Raw genomic sequence first — 23,653 nt, 5'->3', positions numbered from 1 at the left:
AGTAGCGCCGTTGTAATGTGTTATGAATGGTTCAGCAATACATTGGAGATGTGAAAGATGGGGACGGTAGAAATACCTTGGGGAAGAGGGAGTGGTGGTGACACCGACTGCGGAATGGGTGCACCACGGGCCACATACTCTCTTCATGACTAGACCTCTGACCACTATCTTTGCTGAGCGACCCGTGACTGTTCATGGTATCCGTGAGGTGGGGGTAACCGACGACTATTCATGGTGTAAATCTGTGATCACAGTTCTATAATGAGTGTGGCTGTTGTGCGTATGCATGAGTTTATATATTGTGCTTGTGAATGTGAAATGCTGCCTGTAATTGTATTTGTTTAATGTTTTGGTAATGTGCTAGAGGTGAGACTCTATGTTGACTATGTGCTTTTGGGTAGTGTAGAGTACTCACCCTTACATTCATTTTTCAGGTAATTAAGACGATCAGCACCAGACTCAGTGAAAGGGACGGATGGAACTGCTATAGGACTAGGATTTTAATTTGAAATTAATGTATTCGAATGGGTCCTGTAGTAGTGATTTGATAGAAATTGTAACCCCTTTCCTTATTTTAAAATATTTGAAATGAAATTTATTTTATTCCAAATTTGCGAAATTATGATTTATCGAAATTAAACATAAGGTGTTACACAGAATGCCTTATTTTGTACGCTGATTTCTCGCTAGAGCAAGATACATCTCACTACAGCGGAAAATTCTGCAACTTAAACATCTAAAACTCTTCTAATTTCTAGCATCATACATTAATAACTCATAGCAAATACAAAACTAATAAATAATAAAAATAGGGGTGTTATACAATATATGAATAGCAAATCTTTGAAGCTTCTGATATCCATCTTCATAAGATTCCCATCATTGTGCTAAAGTTTTGTTAGTAGTTTTAAGTGCATTTAGAGTTGCCTTACCACAAAAAAAACTTGTTTTTTACCTTAAAATCTTCAAGCTGAGCATTAATTTTAGTCATTTCTTCATCAATTTTCACCATCCTTTCTATATAATCATATAATTCACATTTAACTTTAAAATCAGCTTTAAAACTAGGATTGTAGTGTAAAAAAAGATAATAGGCTGCAACATGCAATGGCCTATGGAATGATTGTCCCATATTTCATCAATTATATTCCAAAGAGGGAGATAACTGATAGTTGAAAAAAGTGAATTAATTTTCAAACAAAAATATCTATTTTAAATTCAACTTAATAATTTATTTATCTTCTTTTACTCTCATTTGAAGGCCTTTGCATTTTCTCTTTAACTTAGTCCATTTCATCACGAAGGAATCCTATATTTGGTATCTCATCCAAATCAACCAAATGTAAAACTTTCATGATAGGATATGCACTTTTTAAATAAACAACGACGTCTTTCTACAAATTTTTATCCATAATCATATCTTCAATAAACTTCTCATCTATTTATTTAGCAAACTAGCTAATCTTCCATTGATCAGATGTGAACATTTTAACCAATGCTTTCTTATGCTCTTGAAGACATCCCAAAGTAAGGTAAGATGTAGCAAAGCGAATGATGGCTCATCTTACCAAATCTTTTTCTTTTGTGAAGTATTGCAATAAAAAATTAAGGGAAGTCCTTGAATAAATGTGAGTAGTAATCTTTTTCCTTTTTGAGATTGTCTTGTGATGCATGGGTAACTTCTCCAAATCCTCCAATATCAAATCTAAGCAGTGAGTCGCACATGGTGTCCAATATAGTTTCTTCCTTTTTTCCATCAACAATTCACTCGCAACCTTGTAATTTGTTGCATTGTCTGTCACAATTTGGACCAAATTCTCTTCACCAACCTCTTCTATAATATCATCCATCATCTTAAACAACTTGTTAGCTATTTTAGATCTATGAGATGCATTAATTGAAGTCAAAAAGTTGTACCCATAGGGCTATTTACTAAAAAATTCAAAATAGTTCTCTTCTTTTTGCCGATCTAGCCATCCATCATTATTGTGTATCTTGTTTTCTTCCATTCTTGTCTATGTGCTTCAATAGCTTGTGTGATCAAATTCACATGATGCTTCAAATATTTAACTCTAATTTTGTGATAGGAAGCTGACTTGAATCCAACACCATATTTTGTAACTGATTCTAATATATGAAATTTTTCATTCCTTGCCACATTGAATGGTATGACATTGTTGTAAACAAAAAAAGAAGCAATATCTTGACCCACTTCCTCTCTCAAATTCTTTTTGAATATGATATTGAGAGTAACTTGATTACTTAGTCCTTTCTTCTTAAAAAATATTCCCACTACCTTCAACTTTAATACCTTTTCTTTTTTTTTACCAGAATCACCACCATCATCACCTTCTACAAGAAGTTCTTTGAGGTTGTTATTTGATTTTTTGATTAAGGCCTTCTCTTAGTAATTCAAAGACATTAATTTAAGTGATGACTACTTTTGATATTTAATTATTTTCTATAACATGGGTTTTATTTATAAGTTAGTAAAATAATTTTTCATTTATATTTTTTAAGAATTTCAAGTTGTACAGAAAAGTAATGATTCTCATGATGAGACCGGTCCATCATCTTAATCATAATGAGTAATTGACTAGTTAAAATTGAAATTTTATTACTATACTACTAAATATTATTTATAGGATTCTATTTTGGTTATGTGTATGAATTGAGTTTTTTTTTTTTTTTATATTATTGTTATAGTAACATACTCTTTTTACCTTTTTGGAGTCATTTGTCATTGTTGACTTATGGTAAATCTATTTAGACTAACTATGGTTTTTTGTGGGTTAGTCATCTAATTTTTTTTATATAGTTTAGATACATTATATATATATATATATATATATATATATATATATGTTTTAACATAATTTACATGCAAGTTAAATATCTATCTGTTTTGTAGGTTAGTTATATACTTTTCTTTTTTTACATACCTAGGTTAAATATGCTAAAGTCGTTATGCTTGAGGGTTTGTTTATCTCATTCATTTTAGATTTTGTAATTGACATGCTTACTTGTCATATGAGTATTTTTCATTATTATATATATTTTTTTAATATTATTTTCTAGCTCATTGGATTATTCACATGCATATAATTATCATGATAAACTTATTGAAGTAAACTTTCTAAAAAGTAATGATGTTTTGTATGTTTGGAGTATGACTTATGGGCATAATTTTTTTTATTGGCAGCAACATGTTATGGATGTGATATTAATGTTTAGAATACTTTAAATATTATCAAACTTTTATTTTATTTTTTTATATTTCAATTGAATTTTAGTGCCTTTTTTTCTTTGTAGTGTTATTTCTTGATGTAGAAAACATCAAATATTACTTTTCAACAAATTGCGTATTAGTAAAATTCAAGGTAAATTACAATAGTATAAAAATATGTTTCTATTTATATAAACCAAAAAATTGTACTAGAAATATTGAAAAGATTTAATAAAACTATTTTGTAACTCTACTGAAAACATGAAACTAATGGAAAAGTACTTTAAAAAATACTTTCTATGTAGATTGAAAGATAGTAACTTTTAATTTGTCTTAATTGTTTAGGTTTGTTATTTTTTTTTAGATTTTAGTTTTTCTAAAATATTTATTTTATTTTTAAGGATTTGGCTTTGAAGATTAATATTGCATTTTTTTTATTGGAATTGGTTTGGAAGTGATGTTAAATAAATATAATTCAACGCTACTAAGAAATTTCATTGATCGTGAAGTTTACACTTCATTGTCATTTGTCTTATAGTTGTATTGGTATAAATTTTAACTTATTTTTTTAATATACTTTTTCAATTAGTCAAAACTTAAAAATATGTTTTTACATAATATTATTACTACATGTTTTTTAATAATATTTAAAAATCAAATTTAGCCTAAATTGCTACTCAACTTAATAATCAACCCACAATCAAACTAACCCACTCGACCAACTCAAAATTTGATGAACTCAAAGCTCAACCAACCTAAACATTACTTTGGACGAAAGTGATTTTTACTAATGTATGTTTAGATTCTAATAGTTTTGGGTTACCAGGCATGAATTTGATTAAATTTGACCATTGGTTAAAAATGGCGTTTGATGAGATTCAAAGGTAAATTTTGTCATGTAGGAATCCTAATAATTATAGATCAAAATACTATATATACTACTATCACATTGAGAACTGTTTATGATATTCATGCAATAATCCATGCAACGTTCTCATGGTGAGTCAGTCAAATATATTATTACTCCTAATGTGTGTAAGGATTTGATATCTCATATTCATGATATGAGAGATTTAATCATCAATCTACTCACATTGGTCTCAATATATTATATTGTCTTAATATTAATACTTGACTGTGAATATTTTAAGAAGATACTAAGTAAGATTTCGTAATTGAATTATTTAATTGATGCCATACAAAGTTGTATTTATTATTCTAAGAATATCATTGTATTCTTAATAAAATAATTAAATATGAAATATCACATTTATTAGTATAATACTTATGGTAAAAAAGGTATGTTCATAAGAAAAAAGCACCCCATACACATCCTAACACTACAAGTCTCAAAAGATAATAATTAGTTCAAAAGATCTCAATTTCAATGTAAAAAAAATATATGTTTTTACATTTTCAACTCAAAGGTCCTTTGAATAATTATTCACAGTATATTATTAACTAATGCTCCTTATTAAGAATCCAAGTCTCATCCCAAATGATATGTTTTATCTTGAACCAAGACACAAGACATCAAATGAGGTTTTTATGAACTATCTCATTTTTATCATGAAAAAAGTCACCAAATTTTTAGAGTTTATTAAAGAAAAGTGTGCATATTATGAGTTAGCTTAAGATTGCTCCAAATTCTTAAGAAATCAAGTGCATTACATAGCAAAAGTAATGTTAATTTAAATTACTAGTTGGAAATAGGTAAACTATTAAGAGATTGAATATTTTTCAAGCCAAAGAAACTATCAAACTAAATTAAAAATTTCATCATATTTATGAAAACTAAATTAAAAAGTCATGATATTTTAATAATTAAATAAAAATTTTATAACATTAAAAAAGATCAAATGAGAATAAAAAATTGTAAAAAATCATTTGATAAAAAATAATTATAAAAAATAATGATTAAAAATAATTATAAAAAATAATGATTAAAAATTTAGTATTTGAACTCAATTGAAAAGTGAGAACCAGTAATTAAGCTAAAATGTTTGTGTCACAGTTCCTTTTTGGGAAAGATTTATGACATACTATCCAATTAAAACCAGTATAAATTTTAGGCATTTAAAAAGGATTGAAAATTTAGTTCAAAATGATCATTGGAAAATAAAAACTCAACATTTCAATAGTAAGATAGAGATGTAGATTATAGGAGCATGATTTTTTTACACCAGTGTAAGTCTAAAATTTTTTATATCCAATCTGAGTTTTTTATTTAACTTAAATCTAACATGTTATAATTTATTACTTCACTAGCTGCTTGATTTAAGTTAAATGGAAGGCTTAGATTAGGTGTAAGAGTTTTTAGATTTATAGTGGTATAAGAAATCCTTCCCCCATATATATATACAATTGTCCTTTAACAAAATTTACACAAGAGTTGCTCAGCATTGAGCTCAAAAGAATACAAAGTTGAAAACAAATATTTACATTCCATAATAAGATCTTTAGCTAAATAATCTCGATTCACAACTAAGATAACAAAAATAAAGCTACAAATTTAAAAATGTCAAACTTAAGTCTCTCCTCAACCAAACCTTCCAGCATGAAAAGTGGACACACCACCTATTACACCTGCTCGAGTACCACCATACTGTTATTGTAGCAGATACGATAACACAAATAGAATGCAAGGGTGAACTTATACAACAAATAGCTATAGTCATAATACAAATATAATTATTTATACAACTTAATATATCAAAAAATTTCAGCAAATTAATGCAGCAATTCAGCCCATTCCCAGTCCATCTAATGCAAATGCAATAGCTCAGTTCCAGCTAGTTTCACAGTTCAAATAATCCAAAAGGAACCTATAATTTTTTTTCCTATTGTTACATGTCTAACTACCTAAACATGTAACTCGGCTCTAGAATGATGAAATCAGCATGATGCAGCACAACCATATATATATATATATATATATATATCCTTTCTTCCTGATTTCTATTTTAGATATTTATGCTCTAAATAAAACCAGACAATTCTATGAATTCATCTTAGTAGACTCATATTCTGTTTCTATAAAACACTATAAGGATAAAAAAGATCCATCCATTATTACTCATTAGACAATTCAAATTCTCAGTCTTAACTCCAAAAAATTTTGGGAAAAATCTAAATACATATTGATGCTTGGACGAGAATTTATATATATATATATATATATATATATATATATATATATATATAGCATTTTCAACATCATATTATAGCATCTCAAACATCTGTCCCAGACACAAACAATTTCATACCATTTACCAAAACAATAGACCTTAGCCATACATACTCTTGGTTCTATCCTAAGATTTATTTATGCATCACTCCATTCTCAGCTAAATCAAAATTTATAGTATCTGAGTGAATAATAAAGGCCATCTAGGGTAAGCTCTCTTTACTTAAAAATGGATTTTCTTACATTATACTGCTCGTGAGTTTCAAAGAAAGAGCTAGAATGTTCAGGTACAAAATATCGCTTGAAGGACTTAGATCTCCCTAGTATGATAAGGTAGAAAGCTCTTAAGAAAGAGAAAACAAAGAATAAAGAGTGAAGTTGGAGAATTAAGCTCTGGAAACTTACTTGGATCTGAACGGAATAGGTATTCACCCTCAGATTAGGAAGAGATTCGGGCTTCAAGAGATTTTCTCTAAGAAGAAAAGGTGAGAGAACCTAGAGAAAACGAGAGAGAAAAACTTTTTGGTGAGAAATGAAAGTTTTTGGAGGCTGGAGTTCCTTAAATACCCCTCCAAATTTGCGCATTTTCGCTTAAGCAAACTCTCGCCTGGGCAAGAACATCCTCGCCTAAGCGAGAAAATAAGACAATTGTACTACTTAATTTTCTCTCGCTTGAGCGAGATGCATTCTTGCGTGAGTAAAAATGGGTCCAAAGAGTTCCTCAATTTTTCTACGACTTCTTGCATGAGCAAGCTCATCTTGCTTGACTTGCTTGAGTGAGATCCCTTCTCGCTGAGCGACAGTTGGAGTGATAATATCTTATCTCGCTTGAACGAGACCAATCTCGCTTCTTACTTAAATGAGAAATATCTCACTTGAGCAAGAAAACCTCCACCAAACTCTTTTTTTTTTTTTTCCAAAATGAAGGCACTACAAATGCTATGCTATATTCCTTACACTAATAAATACATAAAACACTTAATAATCGATCGCAAACCCCCATCACCAATTATATCAAAATAAGCAACCAATTAGCACTCAGACACACAATTTTTATCCAGCAGTTGCACAACTCACACATTTATATTTCAACGTATGAAAATTCATATAATTCTAATAATTACAACACGATTTTAAAAAAATAATACATAATACACATATATAAATATATAAGCATGACAATTTTACTATCTTATTTATTTAAAATATTTACAATTTAAATGTGAGATTATTTATTTATTGTTAATATATTAATAAGATATGTTATATGGTCTAACACCTATTTTAAAATGATTATAAAATATTAAATGAGAAAAGTATAATTTTGTAGAAACCAAAAAACAAGTCCATTTATTACGAACTGATAGCCGTAATGAACAAACTTTTAACATATAGGTTTTCAATCTTATTTTTGAAAGGCAAAGTTTATTATTTTATCTTAAAAGTTGTTTTCTCTCAATAAATAAAAATATTTCAAAACAAAATTTAAAATTGAAATTAATTTAAACATACATTTTAATTATATTGAATAAATACAAATAATTGTAGTAAAATTAATTTAATTTTAACATTAAAAAAAGAAAAAATAATTTTTTATAAAAAATATAATTAATCTATTGTTTTATAATTTTTAATACATTTTAATATAATCCTTAATAAAAAAAATATTTTTAACTTTCTCGACTAGTATTACATTTTGATTTTATTAAGAAAACATTGAAATTGTTATAAATATACAAATACGAAGCAAGAGCCATGACGTTGAAAGTAGGAAATTAGACGCTGTTCATTGTTCAAGCATTCAATAACTAAAAAGACAAAGACATCTCTCTCTCTCTCTCTCTCTAACTCATTTCTGAGTTTCTTCTTCAACCCACCAACAACCATTTTTGCTTTGCCAATAACGTTGGAACCAAATCAACCACGCAACGCAACTCAAGAAGAGAGCATCTTCACATGGGTCTCTGCTTCTCCTCTTTCTCTCGCTCTTCCCTCAACCGTCCTCACTATTCAGGCGAGTCCCGCAACACGACACGTGTCCTTCCTCCCTTTCCCCCCGATTCGAATATTCTCAGGATCATTGATAGGTTCGGTTCCTCTGTTTTCAGGTTCAGCAAGCACAGACAGCAAGACCGTGGGATTCTCCGCAACCACGAGCAGTGCCGGAAAGAGCCAATTCTCGGAGATTGCGAGTGGAAGCATCGACGGCGAAGGTTCCTTTCCCCTTCCTATTGCTTCCTCTCATGGCCAGATTCTGGAACGCCCGAACCTGAAGGTTTTCAGCTTCGGGGACTTGAAATCTGCGACGAAGAGTTTCAAGTCTGACACATTGCTGGGTGAAGGTGGCTTTGGAAGAGTTTACAAAGGTTGGTTGGATGAGAAGACCCTCACACCTGCTAGAGCTGGTTCTGGCATGGTCGTTGCCATAAAAAAGTTGAACCCTGAAAGCACGCAAGGCTTTCAAGAATGGCAGGTCACTTCACTTTCATCTCTTCCGTTTTCTTTGTGGTTGAAATTTTTTTTTCCAATTCCACTTTTTCTTGTTAATAATTAATGCGGTCTCCATTGGTTAATATTCTATTTACTTTTAAAATTTTATCTAAAAATTCATGTAACAAAAAATGATGTTAAATTAAAGTGTGTATCACTAAGTTGAAATTTTAATTTAAACCAAAAAATAAAATAAAAAACATCAATGATACACGTAAGTTTTTACCTTAAGAAACATGGGGTGCAGTTTGGAGCTATTTTTTTAGTGATTGACGACTTGGCTTTGAAGGGGAGATTGGAATTGAAGCGTTAATTAATATGGCGGTGATGGTGGTTTTGACTGTGCAATGTGGAGATACAGATATGGATGATGGCAGGAATTTCTCATTCCACATGGGATATGATATTAAAAAATAAGGGTGGGTCCGCAAGGTGGTCGTGGAATGTGGTGGGAAATTGTGAGGGGTCCCACCTATTTGACCTTTATTTTCTTCCATCCATTGGTTATGCACGAGGCAAGATGGGTTTTTAAATACGTTTGCCTTAATTTCCACACTATTGAATTCTTGACTCGTGATATTTTCAAAATGGGCGTTTCCCTTTCGCTTTTAAATTTCGGATCATTTTCGCTGCCTTTAGATCATACCATCGTCCCTTGACTTTTTCATTACAATAAGGGAAATGCATTGATGGTATTGCCATCTCGCAAAGGGACTATTTTTTAAGTTATTATTGTTCAAGTAGTAAGTAATATGTTAGCTTTGAGTTTACGTGTGAATGGATTTATGTTGAATATGCATTTATTATCACCTTATGAATTAGTGGTTTCTGAATTATGACCGAGCTTAATATTGTCATGTAATCTGTGTAGTCAATTTTACGTAACTGGATAATGCTAAGCAGTTGTTATATTGTGTAAGTAATTTCAGTTGCCACATTGCATTTAGGCTTATGATGTAACCAACGCAATCAGACATGCGATAAATCTTACTTCAAGCTATCTGATTGTATAACATGTTTTTCTCTTGATTGAAAAAATGCAGTCAGAAGTCAACTTTTTGGGAAGGCTTTCTCACCCCAACTTGGTCAAGCTATTGGGTTACTGTTGGGACGATGACGAGCTTCTTCTTGTGTACGAGTTCATGCCAAAGGGAAGCTTGGAGAACCATCTCTTCAGAAGTATGAACGAGACAATTAAAATGAGTAAAATAAAACTCCTCTTCGTGAATTTGAGTTTAATTTGCTTTCTTTGCCGTGTTTTTGTGAGCAGGAAATCCTAACATAGAACCACTTTCTTGGAACACCCGACTTAAAATAGCCATCGATGCAGCTAGAGGATTGGCTTTCTTGCACTCTTCGGAAAAGCAAGTCATATATAGAGATTTCAAGGCCTCTAATATACTTCTTGATGGGGTCAGTTATTTATTGTTAGTTGACATCTTTTTTTGTTTGTTAGTCATTTTATCTACCTTTACCCTGATTTCAAGAGATTGAAACTAAAACAAATGGAGTATCAAATTGGAATTGATGAATATTTTACAAATTTGGATCCCATTGTTTGTTTCACTAACCAAACGCTATTAATACTATTAAATGCTACAATTTTCAATAACAACTTATTATTTATTATTTTTTATCATGTGCAATGTTGCAGAGGTTATAAAAATTGATATTTTTAAAGTAACAAAATTTTTATCTTTTAATGCTGAATTCTTTAAATAATTTTCATAACCAATTGTTTTGTGTCCTACAGAATTACAAAGCAAAGATCTCAGATTTTGGCTTGGCTAAATTTGGGCCATCTGGGGGAGAATCACATGTAACTACCAGGATCATGGGCACGTATGGTTATGCTGCTCCGGAATACATCGCAACAGGTAAATTATATCTGCACATAATTGGCAATTAAAGCAGCTCTAAGTCTATCTTTCAACCCTATTATTGACTCACTCAGCTTAATAAGATCCAAGCTTTCCATGCTATACAGTAAGATGGAAATGCAAGCAAAAGTCAAAAAACATTCTTGAGTTTTTCTTTGAGAAGAAGTTCTTCATTTTCATTTCCTATTTTCACAAATAACAACTGAAGTGTCACCTTATTTCTTGATTTCAAAATTTTGTACAGAAATAGTAAAAGCAAGATTTATGTTGTTTCCACCATTTCCTGTACAAACCTCTTGTAGTAGGAAATAAAGTGAAATAGAGGGGACATATTGACATTTTGTAGTTATTCCTAAAACAGGAAATGGAAACAGACACAATTTTCTTAAACCAAACAGGCTTCAGCATAACACTGTAGTAGTCAATGCTTTGTGAAAGATGAAATTAAGGAAGCCAGACTAAAAAATGAAGAATAGTTTGGTCTAATCCTTTGACATACCACAAACTAACATGCCTTTGAATTGTATCATTATTTCAACAGGCCACTTGTATGTGAAGAGTGATGTGTATGGCTTTGGTGTAGTGCTGCTTGAAATGCTTACAGGTTTGAGGGCACTTGATACAAAACGCCCAACAGGGCAGCATAACCTGGTTGAATGGGTTAAGCCTTATCTCTCCAGCAAAAAAAAGTTGAAAACCATTATGGATGCTAAAATAGAGGGCCAGTATTCACCCAAAGCAGCATTACAAGCGGCACAACTTACTCTAAAATGCTTAGAACCTGACCCTAAACAGCGTCCTTCTATGAAAGATGTACTTGAGACATTGGAAGCAATTGAAACTATCCATGACAAAACCAAGAACCGCAATTCTCAGCACACTTCTAATCAACCTCCACTTCATCCTCGGCATAGAGTTGTAAAAGTATAAATTAATTTTTATATATGGAAAGAAGAAACACTAGGAACTCAGATTGAATAGTAAAATATGGTCTAATTGAATATTTTCTATTGCTGGTTTGAAGGGGAGATTTTCACACGCCTTTGTCCAATTCTGTATGATTTTTTCTGTTGAATTGTTCACATTTTTACAAAGTCGTAAAATATTTGATACACGTGGCCTAATATGTCACTTTCTTTTGGGACTTCTTATTTTTTTCCCCCTCAACGAATGGAAAATTGATGCTTCAGTTCAGTCGTCAGCTTTATGCTGTACGGTTAAGATTACGTTTTACTAGCCGTTTTTTCTCTTTCAAATATCATTTCTTGCATAAATAATATTTAACAAAAACAGCTTACTTTTTTCATCTGCTTGTCCTTCTCATGTTTGAGGAATAAGTCCTCGGTCGCTTCCAGCTTGGAAATTGGATTATAATGCAGCTGAAATGAAGTAAAGACTACAAATTTTTTTTATGTTGCAAAACTAACGGCTTTTTTTTTTTTTTTATCTAATTATTGCTTTTTTAAAAATAAATCATTAAATTTGTTTAGGGTAAGAAAATTTTCTTAAGTTATAAAATTATACTGGATAATCTATTCTTTGAAGAGCCTTTACATATTAAAAAAATCGTGAGAAATCATGAAAATAGCCTTATTCTTTAAAGACCAATATTTCGAGTAATTTTGAAGGTTTTTTATGAACTAGGATGCATTGAAAGGAGTTATTTTTGCTCAAAAAATATGGTTGACAGAAAATTATTCTAAGTCCATAAAACTAGAGGCTTTATTGAGAAGTTTTTAGGAGTTTTTAAGTCTCTTACACCCAAAATTGCTCAAAAAATTAGAACTGATAAGAAATTATTCTAAATCCACAAGATTGGAGGTCTTTCGAGGAGTTTTTGAGGATTTTCAAGTCCCTGATACGCAAATGTCGAAAACAGGAAGTGGTCAGAAAATATTCTAAGTCCACATATCTGGTTGAGCTCTAAATTTCCTCTAGAAATGCTCAAAAATCAAAAAGCGGTTAGAAAATATTTTAAGTCCACAAATCTAGTTGAGCTCCAGATTTCCTCAAGAATTGCTCGAAAAACAGGAATGAGCAGAGAAAATATTCTAAGTCTACGAGACTAAAAAAAGCTCTCAAATTCATCAGAATTAGTCGAAAAATAGAAATCGAGGAGAAAATTATTCTAAGTTCGTAATGCTAAAAGATCTTCTTAAATTTCTCTCAGAATTGCTCGAAAAATAGAAAATAAAGAGAAAGATTCTAAGTCTATAGGAGCCATGATGGCACTCAAAAATTATTATAAGACTCAGAAGCAGTTACCAGTAGTTACTACCAGATGAAGGTTCAACAATACGAAGAAGGATCGTGGACAACCGACAGCACGATTAGAGACATTTGTGGATAATGGGCAGCAGTTGAAGACAGTTACCGAGAAGTATCCATGAAAAAAAGGAGAACAATGGTGGTTTCCTTTGCCTATAAATACATCAAAGCTTCATTTTACAGAAGATGACTTTTGACACCTAGACATCACACATAAAATTGTCTGAACGCTGAAAATCTGCACCGCACTAGACACCAACTACAAGAAGATATATAGTGTTGCTTGTCATTGCTAGGAGTCGTACGTTTATTTTCTTGCATATTTACATTCCTGTATTCACTTTTAGTTTGCTTTATTTTGCTTTCTGTTCCTACAATTTAGTTCTTATTTAAGCACGTTTCTATAAAAATCTTTATGCTGTGATTCAGTTCTACAATATCATTGTTTATTATTCCTGTTTAACAATTTGTTTCACGACGTCCATTTTAATTACAACACACTTAAAAGAACCTAAGAGGACCTAAATCCAGTTCTCAAATTACTCTTGGATTATTTGTTTACAAATTGTTATTTTTTACCATAAACAAATTGACAAGCCCAGTGGGACTCTATTTTGTGTGTTTTATTAAATGATTAATTGTTTTGTTATGGCTAATAGAGGAAGGAACAATGATTCTAGTTCTAGGAATGGTAATTCTAGAAATGATGGGAGCACTACAAACCTAGAAATGGTAAGCAGCAGTGCTAATACTGCCACACAACCAACACAAACGACGGTGTTACCTACGCCGTCATCCCCCGTAGTTAGCCAATTTATGGCTACTATGCCAAGCAACCTTGACATGAATTCGAGTCCGAGGCCAAGGCTGAGTGATCAGTCATTCAACCTACCTCATGTGTCCATTCTACTTATTTTTGGAGTACCAACATACTCCAACCTTGTGGTGACAACCATGTTGCCTTAGAGCCACACCATTCCATCGGGAATGAGTGCGGTTCATACCATTCCATTGGGAATAGGTACAATTGGCGGGATACTGGGAATGCAATTGGCGTTTAGAGATTCTAGTAGGAAACCACTTCCTGGTAGCTCTTTCTCGAATGTCACCTTACATTCCATGAGGCAACAAATGGATGAAAGTAACCATGAGATGGTCAACATGTTAACTCATCATATTACCACTGTATAAAATCCCATAGTAGAAACTACTAACACCAGCTATCAAGTGTTAGCTGAACATATATGTCAAATTGCTGACATCTTTGGGGCACCTTAAGTCCCTATGAGGCAAGGGTGAAATGTCGCCTAAACTCCTAATCGAAATGCACCTAATTTTGATCAAAATGATCAAGTATTTGAGCAAATTGGTCCAAATTTTGACCAAAATCTTTCAATACAAAATGAGGGAAATTTCCAGGTAGACCAACCCCCAATTTTTGCTTAAAATCAAAATGCTCTAGTTGAGTAAAATGGTCGAAATCTCGACCAAAACCTTTCGAGAAAAAATGAGGGTGACTTCTAGGTTAATCAATCTTTAATTATTGCTCGAAATTAGAATGCTGATGAAATATTAGAGCAAGTTAGGTAAAATAATGTAGGAGGCATCAACTTTATCACCAAAAATAATCTGAATCCCCAAAATATTGCAAAGGTAGTAGAACAAGTGATGAACCAACGTGGTTTCGACATAGGGTATGCTAATAGACCATACTTTGTCTCAACATATTCTGAGGCAATTTTGCAGGCTAAACTGCCTCGAGGTTGGAAAGTCTCGAAGTTCTCTAAATTTTTCGGAGAATTCGACGAATCCATTGTTGAACATATAGCTAAATATGTTATAGAATGTGGAAATTTAGCTCAAAATGAAGATTTAAAGTTAAATTACTTTCATAGTTCTTTGACTAAGAGGGCTTTCACTTGGTTCACAACCTTGCCCCTGAATTCAATTCACAATTGGAACCAACTAGAAAAGAGATTTCATGAACAATTCTTTTGTGGTGAAGCGAAAGTTAGTTTAATAGATTTAGTCAATATAAAAAGAATGCATAATGAATACATTGGTGATTATCTGAGTAGGTTTCGACAAATGAGATCAAGATGCCTCACCAAAATCCCAGAATATGAATTAGTCCAAATGGCTGTAGGTGAGTTAGAATATTCAATTAGAAAGAAATTAATTAATCAGCAGTTAAGAGATATGTCATAATTAGTAATGAAAGTGAGGCAAATCGAGTAACTTAAGGTTGAGAAATATGCTCCAAGAAAAATTGAGAAATTACCTCGACAAGATAAAGTGGCTTACATAGGTCTCGCTGAGGGAGAGTTACGAAGTGAGAATGACCTTGATGAAAAATACGTCAATTTAGGGGTAAATGAGGTGAATGTCGCTGAACTAAAGCCAAAACCTCCTTAAAATAAAGATAAAACTTGGCCTAATAGAAGTTATGCCTTTGATGTTTCTAAAGCTGATCATATTTTGATATTTTGCTGAGAGATGGGCAAATTATGTTATCTAATGACCATAAGATCCCTATTTTAGAACAAAGAAAACGTAAAAAATATTGTAAATTTTACCACGTTTACGGTCACTAGACTAACAATTACGTTCATTTCAGGGATCTGATTCAGGACGCTATTAAGTAAGAAAGGTTGAAATTCGAGCAAAAACCCAAGATGCCAATGAAAATTGACTCTGATCTAATGCAAGTTGAGACCAACTTTGTGGAACCTATCGACATACTGATAGTCAATGTTACTGAAGAAAAGAAAGATTTCGACTCGACTGTAGAGGAGTTCAAAAAAAGAGGAGATTTGGCCGAAGCTTTCAAAAATTTTGAGAAGGAAAATGCTTAAATTTTTCTAAAAGCAGGGGACATATTGTTGGATTTTCTTAGTTGGAAAAAAGAAGCCGATAGCGAAGTCATGCTTTGCCCTAGATACCGTGCTGTCTTATACAAAGCAACAGCCAAAGCTTTCGAGCAAACTGAAATGAAGAAGCACTATCAGGTGACCACTAACCAAGTGATCACTAAGAATAAAATGATCCAAACCCAAAATGCTTCGATCACCATACGGGACCCCCAAACTGTTCAGAACAGGACCTTTGTGCCTGCTCAAAATGTCCCGAACAACAAATGGGTTCGGAATGTGCTGCACCCATCACTAACTCGACAAAAGTGGCAATTGGTCAAAATGAGAGGACCTTCACAACTAGTAGTTATGCCCCAGCCTGTTTTCTCACAACCTCAAATTTTCGCTCAAACTGAGTTCCATAACCTATCAGGGAGTCATTTTTAGTCGAAAAAGCCTTACTTTAAGGCCTTTATGACTAGGACCCAATGGAGAAGAGCCCAAAGAATCAGAAAGGCCGAATATGAAGCACAAACTTTGGCTTAAGCGCAAGCTCAAATTTGAGCTCAAACCTAAGTTCATCCAGCCCAGGCAAGCGCTGTTAGAAACATGTGGCATATCCCAGTTAGAATCGAAGTCAAAATGACTCAACAAAAAGCACCAGTCAAAAAGAGAAGTTGAAGATGAAGAGTCCAAAGATTGAATATGATCCGAATGATGAATTAATCACTGAATTATTTGATTCGGGATTCAATGATGATCTCACATACATCCTAGGGGTCATATTAATGCTGCCTGCAGAATATGCTGAAGGAATCGGTGAAGGGACGAAGAAGACTGCTGATGATGAACTCGATAATAACCCCTAGGGTTATTGTTATTTGGCAGAGAATGGTTCTCTTGCCAAGTCATCGGCTACTTTCGAGAAGCCAACACTAGAAATGAAGTGCTATTAATATCATGCCCAGTTTTTTACTCAAAAGGATCGGGAAGGTTGAAGAAGATTTACTGCCCCATAACTTGGTGTTGACCAACTATGAGGGGAAAACCTCAAGTGCTAAAGAGCCCTTAATCGTCAACTTAAGAGATGAATCTGTATCTCGAGCAACCATTTTTGTGGTAGTAACCTCTAAGGCAAGCTACAATCTACTGCTCGGAAGAGAATGGATACATGGAGTTGGAGCAATACCATCGTCGTTCCATCAGAAATTGTGTTTTTGGAATAATGATGGGGTATTAGAATATGTCGATGGGGATCACAGCTATTTTAAGGCTGAGGTGCATGTTAGCAATCTTGACAATAAGACCTTTGACAAGTCTTTTGCTAACATTCCTCCACTTCATTTAGAGGATGTGGGTGGTCCACATTTTGGCCCTAACCCTTGTATACCAAAAAATCATGAAGTGCGAAATCAGATTCGACTAGATCCTTTGATAGGATTTTATGGCTTCTAGGAAAAATGGGAAGTCGAAAAGAATGAAAAAGATGAAACTTGAAGAGAGCCTTTTGGCTTGAATTTCGGCTTACATAGCCAAAAATAAAATAAAAATGGCTCTTGAAGCTGTTGAAACTTTAGAGGCCGATCAATCGAGTTCGGCCATAGAAGAAAAACTACAAAACATCAAAGAAACAACGGCACATGAAGCCGTTGACTTGAAACAAGCACTCCAATACCATGCAGAAATCAACATTGTAGAAAGTTTGATGTAACTACTAAATCTATTTCTTCTTGAGTTTATATGATATTTAGTTACCTTACTTGTATGTGATTATATGCTTATTTCAGCTTGATCACTCGTTTTATGAACTAGGGTTTGAAATTTTGTTGGGAAACATTTTCTTAATCTAAACTGAATTATCACACCTAACAAACTCTTGTACTAGGAATAGACTTGGGTTTGTTAGCCACTTATGTTCAAGTTATTGTTCTTAATGCAAGGTGTTATTCTTAATCATAGAGGAACCATGTTTTAGGATTAACTACCTTAGGACTTAATTTTGAGGGATCTGGTCAAGTTACTCAATGAATGTGGAAGTAAAATAGTTGAAATCATATTTACTCATTGAAGATAAAGTGTTAGCAAGTGCACTTGAATCCAATCTCTTTCTTGCATTAGGTTTTCTACTAAAATTTTACTCTATTTGCTTTTACTTATTTTCATGCAAACCATTATTTCAACCATGCTTTTCATTTTTGTATATAAACAAAAAAGAAAATCACTATTATCACTAAATCCCTGAAGATGATATCAATTTACTACAACGAAGCTTGGTCTACTTGCCAAGTGTTACCAAAAACGTCACCAAGTTTCTAGCGCCATTGCCGGGGAATTGGCACAAATATTTAGCAATTTTGATTCTTGTTAATTCTTGTGAATAGTTAATCTTGTGAGATTGAGAGAACAGTAAGGAGAAATAATAGTATAACAAGAAGGCTCAGACAGTTGGAGAGACTTCAAAAACAACAGCAAGAGTTATTTGTTCCATCTTCTTCAACTCCTTCCAATCAACCTTTTCTTGAGTTAGAAATGGCTGAAGAAGAAAAAGGTAATCGCAATGGTGGGGCTGGACCAATCAAACCTCCTAGAAAGACATTGTACGATTATGCTTAACAATAAGGCCTAAGAGATTTTTCGAGCATTGCAGCTCCAAATACCTCAAGAGCCATGGAGACGAAGCCAGCTTTTCTTAGCTCAGTTAGCTCACAATAGTTTGTTGGACTTGACCATGAAGATCCATATTCTCATTTGTCTAATTTTTATGAGCTTTGTGATACAATGAGTATTCTAGAAGGCAATGAAGAAGCTGTCTATTTGAGATTATTTCCATTTTCTCTTATTGAAAAAGCTAAAATATGGTTACAGTCTCATCTAAATCAGAGTTTGACTAGTTGGAGTGATGTAGAGAACAAGTTTGTTAACAAATTCTATCTTTCATCCAAGTATATCAAGGCAAAATTAGAGATTACTACTTTCAGGTAAGGCATAGATGAAACATTTTATGAGGTCTGGGAGAGGTTCAAGTCTTTACTCAGAAAATGTCCTAACCATAGGTTTGAACACATTGCAAAACTTAATTTCTTTTGCAATGGGATCAAACCCGAGGTGAAGATGTTATTGAATGTAGCAGCTGGTGGTACTATGATGTGTGCAGGTCCAAACAAAGCTACTCAAATTATAGAATCCCTAGAATCCTCTTATTAGCAAGCTCAACATGGAAGACATCAGTCTCAAAGAAGAGGAGTTATAGACTTGAGCATTAATGATGCAATTCTGGCTCAGAACAAGTCGTTATCTCAATAGATTGAGACTTTGACAAAACAAATGGCCAAAATACCACAACAACTCCATGCCATAAATTTCCCTCAAGCTCAATCAAGCCCTCCACTTAGGTGTGATTTTTGTGGAGGAGATCACCAAAACCATTTTTGTGCAAAAACTCCTTAAGAGGAAGTTAACTACATGGAAAAGCAATCAAGAGGAGATAAATTTAATTCCCACAATTATAATGCTAACAATTTCATGCAGGAAAATCAAGGATGAAGGAATAATGCCAACACCAATCAAGGCTATGGATGAAGGAATGAAGCTGGTACTTCTAGTAGACCACCACAACAGCAACAAGTTTCTTATCCTTCTATGTATGAGAGGACCAAAAAATTGGAGGATACATTGAATCAATTTATGCAACTATTCATCACTAACCAGAAGAATACAAAGGCTTCCATTAAAAATGTGGAAGTACAGGTGGGTCAGCTTGCCAAACAATTGGCTGACAAGTCTGGAGGACCATTTTCAGCAAGCACTCAAATCAAACCTAATAAGTAATGTCAATCCATCACCACAAGGAGTGGAAAGGTGATAGGAAGTGATGGTATGAGTGAGAAAAAGTTGAGTGAGGAGAAAGAAGAAAATGAAAAGAGTGGTGAGGTTGAGAAGGAGATTGAGAGGAAAGATGAAAAAAGTAATAAAAGTGAAGATGTAAATAATAAGAGGAAGTAAAAGAAAATGAAAAAGAAAAGTGAGAGTGAAAAAGAAAATGAAAAAGAGGAAGTAAAAGAAAAGAATGGAGTAGAAAAAGAGAAAAGAGTAAGAAAAAGGGCAAGGGGTAATTTTTACAATTTTTTTCAAGGACCTACCTTACCCTTACGCTTCATCAAAGAAAGAAAAAGAAAGACAATTTGCAAGGTTTTTGGATATTGTAAAGAAACTTCAGATTAACATTCCTTTCACTGAAGCTATGGAATAGATGGCCACATATGCTAGATTCATGAAAGATTTGTTGACCAAGAAGAGAAGGATTCTTGAAGAAGAAATTGTGGAGCTTGAAGCTGGGTGCATTGCAATTATACAGAAATCTTTACCCAAAAATCCAGAAACCTGGGCAGTTTCACTCTTCCAGTATCAATTGGAAATTTATCAATGGGTAAGGCACTTTTAGATCTTGAAGCTAGTATCAATTTGATGCCCTTATCCATGCTGAAGAAGATTAGAGATGTGGAGGTACGCCATATAAGGATGACCTTGCAGCTAGTAGACAGATCAGTGAAATTTCCACATGATATAGTTGAAGATATATTAGTTAAAGTGGACAAGTTCATGTTCCCAGTGGATTTTGTAATCTTGGATATGGAAAAAGATGCAGAGGTTCCTCTAATTTTGGGCAGGCCATTTATGATGACAGCTCGAGTTATTATTGACATGGATGATGGAAAGTTGAAGGTGAGAGTTCAAGATGATGAGGTTATTTTTAATGTGTTTAAAGCAATGAAGTTTCCAAAGGGTACCAAAGAATGCTTTAGAGTTAATGTACTGGATGATGTGTACTTGGAAGCTCAAGGCAACCTTAGGAGCTCATCACTACTTGAAAAAGCTTTGTTCAATGTTGATGAGGAGTTTGATGAAATTATAAACAAGGAAGTACAAGATTGTATTGATAGCTTGAATAAAGGTGAAAGTTCTTCTACTAATGCTTATTTGCAAAGAAGAGAAAATGCAACCTGTGAAGTTAGAATTGAAGCAACTACCATCTTACTTGAAATACATCTTTTTGGAGAGTGATGGTGGGAAGCAAATCATTATTAGCAGTCAGTTGTCAAAGGAGCAAGAGAATCAGTTGGTTGAGGTGATCAAGGCCAATGAAGGTGCTATTTGATGGACTTTAGCAGATTTGAAGGAAATTAGTCCTTCATACTGTATGCATAAGATACATATGGAGCAAGATTATAAGCCAATAGCCTAACCTCAAAGACGCATAAATCCAACCATAAAGGAGGTAGTGAGAAAAGAGGTAGTAAAGTTGTTAGAAGCTAGTATGATCTACTCCATTTTAGATAGTGCTTGGGTCAGTCCGGTTTAAGTTGTTGCTAAAAAAGGGGGTATGACAGTTGTGAGAAATGAGAAAAATGAGCTAATTGCAACCAGGACAGTGACAAGGTGGCGAATCTGTATAGATTACAAGAAGCTCAACCGGGCCACTAAGAAGGATCACTTTCCCCTGCCATTTATGGACCAGATGCTTGAGAGATTGGCTAGTCAGTCGTATTATTGTTTCCTGGATGGTTATTCTGCATACAATCAAATAGCAATAGATCCTCAAGACCAGGAGAAGACAACTTTCACTTGTCCATTTGGTGTCTTTGTTTATAGAAGGATGCCATTTGGCTTGTGTAATGCACCAACCACATTTCAGAGATGCATGCTAGCTATTTTTTCAAATTTACTTGAGAAATACATTGAAGTGTTCATGGATTTCTCTGTATTTGGATCCTCATTTGATGTTTGCTCAAAAAATCTTGACATCGTACTAAAGCGGTGTATGGAGACAAACTTAGTACTCAACTGGGAGAAGTGTCATTTTATGGTGACTGAAGGACTTTTATTGGGGCATAAAATCTCAGCAAGAGGAATAGAGGTTGATCCAGTCAAAGTGGAGGTTATTTCTAAGCTTCCACCACCAACCAATGTCAAGGGAATTATAGGGCATGCAGGCTTTTATAGAAGATTCATCAAAGACTTCTCCAAGATAGCTAAGCCTCTTAGTAACCTTCTCCATTATCAAGGGAATCATGATTGTTTAAAAGCTTTTGAATCGTTAAAGAAAAATCTTGTTTCAGCTCCCATAATCATAGCACCAGATTGGAAATATGATTTTGAACTTATGTGTGATGCTAATGATTATGTAATAGGAGCTGTTTTGGGTCAAAGGAAGGACAAAATTTTTCATATCATACACTATGCAGCTTTTCATCTTGTTATGGTACCTCTTGGTCTTTTCTTTGTAAATTCCTAAGTTCTCATAGGCCTCAAGACACAGCTCCTCCAACTCTTGCAGCTGTAACTTCCTCTTTTCTCTAGCTGAGTCATAATGGATATTACAAGTCTTCATTGCTCAATAAGCTTTGTGTTCCACCTCAACTGACAAATGACAAGTTTTTCCATAGACCATCCTATATGGTGACATTCCTAAGGGTGTCTTGAATGTAGTTCTGTGTGCCCACAAGGCATCATCAAGCTTACGACTCCAATTTTTCCTATGTGACTGCACAACTCTCTCAAGGATTTTCTTGATTTCTCTATTAGAGAGCTCAACTTGTCCATTTGTTTGTGGGTGATAGGCAGTGGAAACTTTATGTATAACTCTATATTTCTTCAACAAGACTTCCATTATCCTATTATAGAAGTGACTTCCTTGATCACTAATAATGGCTCTAGGGATTCCAAACCTACAAAATAAGTTGCTACGGACAAAATATGCAACAATTCTGGCATCATTAGTCCTGGTGGCCTTAGCTTCCACCCATTTTGAGATATAATCAACAACAAGAAGTATATAAAGAAAACCAAAAGATTAAGGGAAGAGTCTCATAAAGTCAATACTCCAGACATCAAAGATGTCACAATATAGGATGGGCTGTTGGGGCATCTCCTGTCTCCAAGTAATTACTCCTCTTGCTCTTTGACATCTCTCACAAGTGGAATATGTCTGCCATGAGTCTGTGAAAATTAAAGGTCAGTACAGTCCTGCATGTAGCACTTTCCTTGCTGTCCTCTGAGGTCCTTGATGACTTCCTACAGCTGAGGCATGACAGAATTGTAGTATGGATGGAATCTCCTCATTAGGTATGCATCTTCTAATGACTTGGTCACTACAGAATTTTCATAAATAAGGGTTATTATCTCAAACTTAGTGTTTGACATCACTCCTTATCTTTTCCTTTTTAGTTCTTGGTGCATATGTTGGAAAGGCCCCTGCAACAAGAAAATTAATAATGTCAGCATACCAGGGTGCCTCTGAAGTATACAACTCTAAGAGTTGTTCATCAAAAAAATCATCTAAAAGAGGAATAGGTTTAAGAACTCCCTCTATCCTGCTTAGGTGGTCAACTACCAGATTTTGAGTTCCTTTTCTATCCTTTATCTCCAAATCAAACTCTTGAAGTAAGAGCATTCATCTTATGAGCCTGGGCTTAGAATCTTATTTTTTTAGCAAATACTTTAAGGCAGAATGATCAGTAAAAATCACAACTTTTAACCCTAAAAGATATGACCTAAACTTGTCCAATGCAAAGACTATGACCAACAATTCTTTTTCAATGGTGGTGTAATTACATTGTGTTGGATCCAAGGTTCTAAAAGCATAATAAATGATGTGAAGAAACTTACCAACTCGTTGTGTCAAGGCAGCTTCTACTGCAAAATTGGATGCATCACACATCAATTTAAATGGCTTGGTCCAATCTAGAGATTG

At 33.6% G+C, this 23,653-nt stretch overlaps 1 protein-coding gene across 1 annotated transcript; it reads left to right on the top strand.

Annotated features, from left to right (window-relative positions):
• The first annotated feature begins 8,170 nt into the window (after positions 1–8,170).
• On the top strand, positions 8,171–11,973 carry LOC113860056 (probable serine/threonine-protein kinase PIX13). The gene is made up of 6 exons (XM_027492684.1): positions 8,171–8,427; positions 8,522–8,886; positions 9,947–10,082; positions 10,174–10,316; positions 10,657–10,780; positions 11,325–11,973. Exons 1-6 carry the CDS (start codon positions 8,370–8,372, stop codon positions 11,711–11,713), a joined length of 1,215 nt encoding a protein of 404 aa, XP_027348485.1. The 5' UTR covers positions 8,171–8,369; the 3' UTR covers positions 11,714–11,973.
• The last annotated feature ends 11,680 nt before the right edge of the window (positions 11,974–23,653 follow it).

This window comes from Abrus precatorius, unplaced genomic scaffold (genome assembly GCF_003935025.1).
Source record: "Abrus precatorius isolate BTA unplaced genomic scaffold, Abrus_2018 Scaffold2, whole genome shotgun sequence".
Classification (NCBI taxonomy): domain Eukaryota; kingdom Viridiplantae; phylum Streptophyta; class Magnoliopsida; order Fabales; family Fabaceae; genus Abrus; species Abrus precatorius.
The sequence above is the reverse complement of the archived record's forward strand: the minus strand, read 5'-3'. Positions and strand labels throughout refer to the sequence as shown.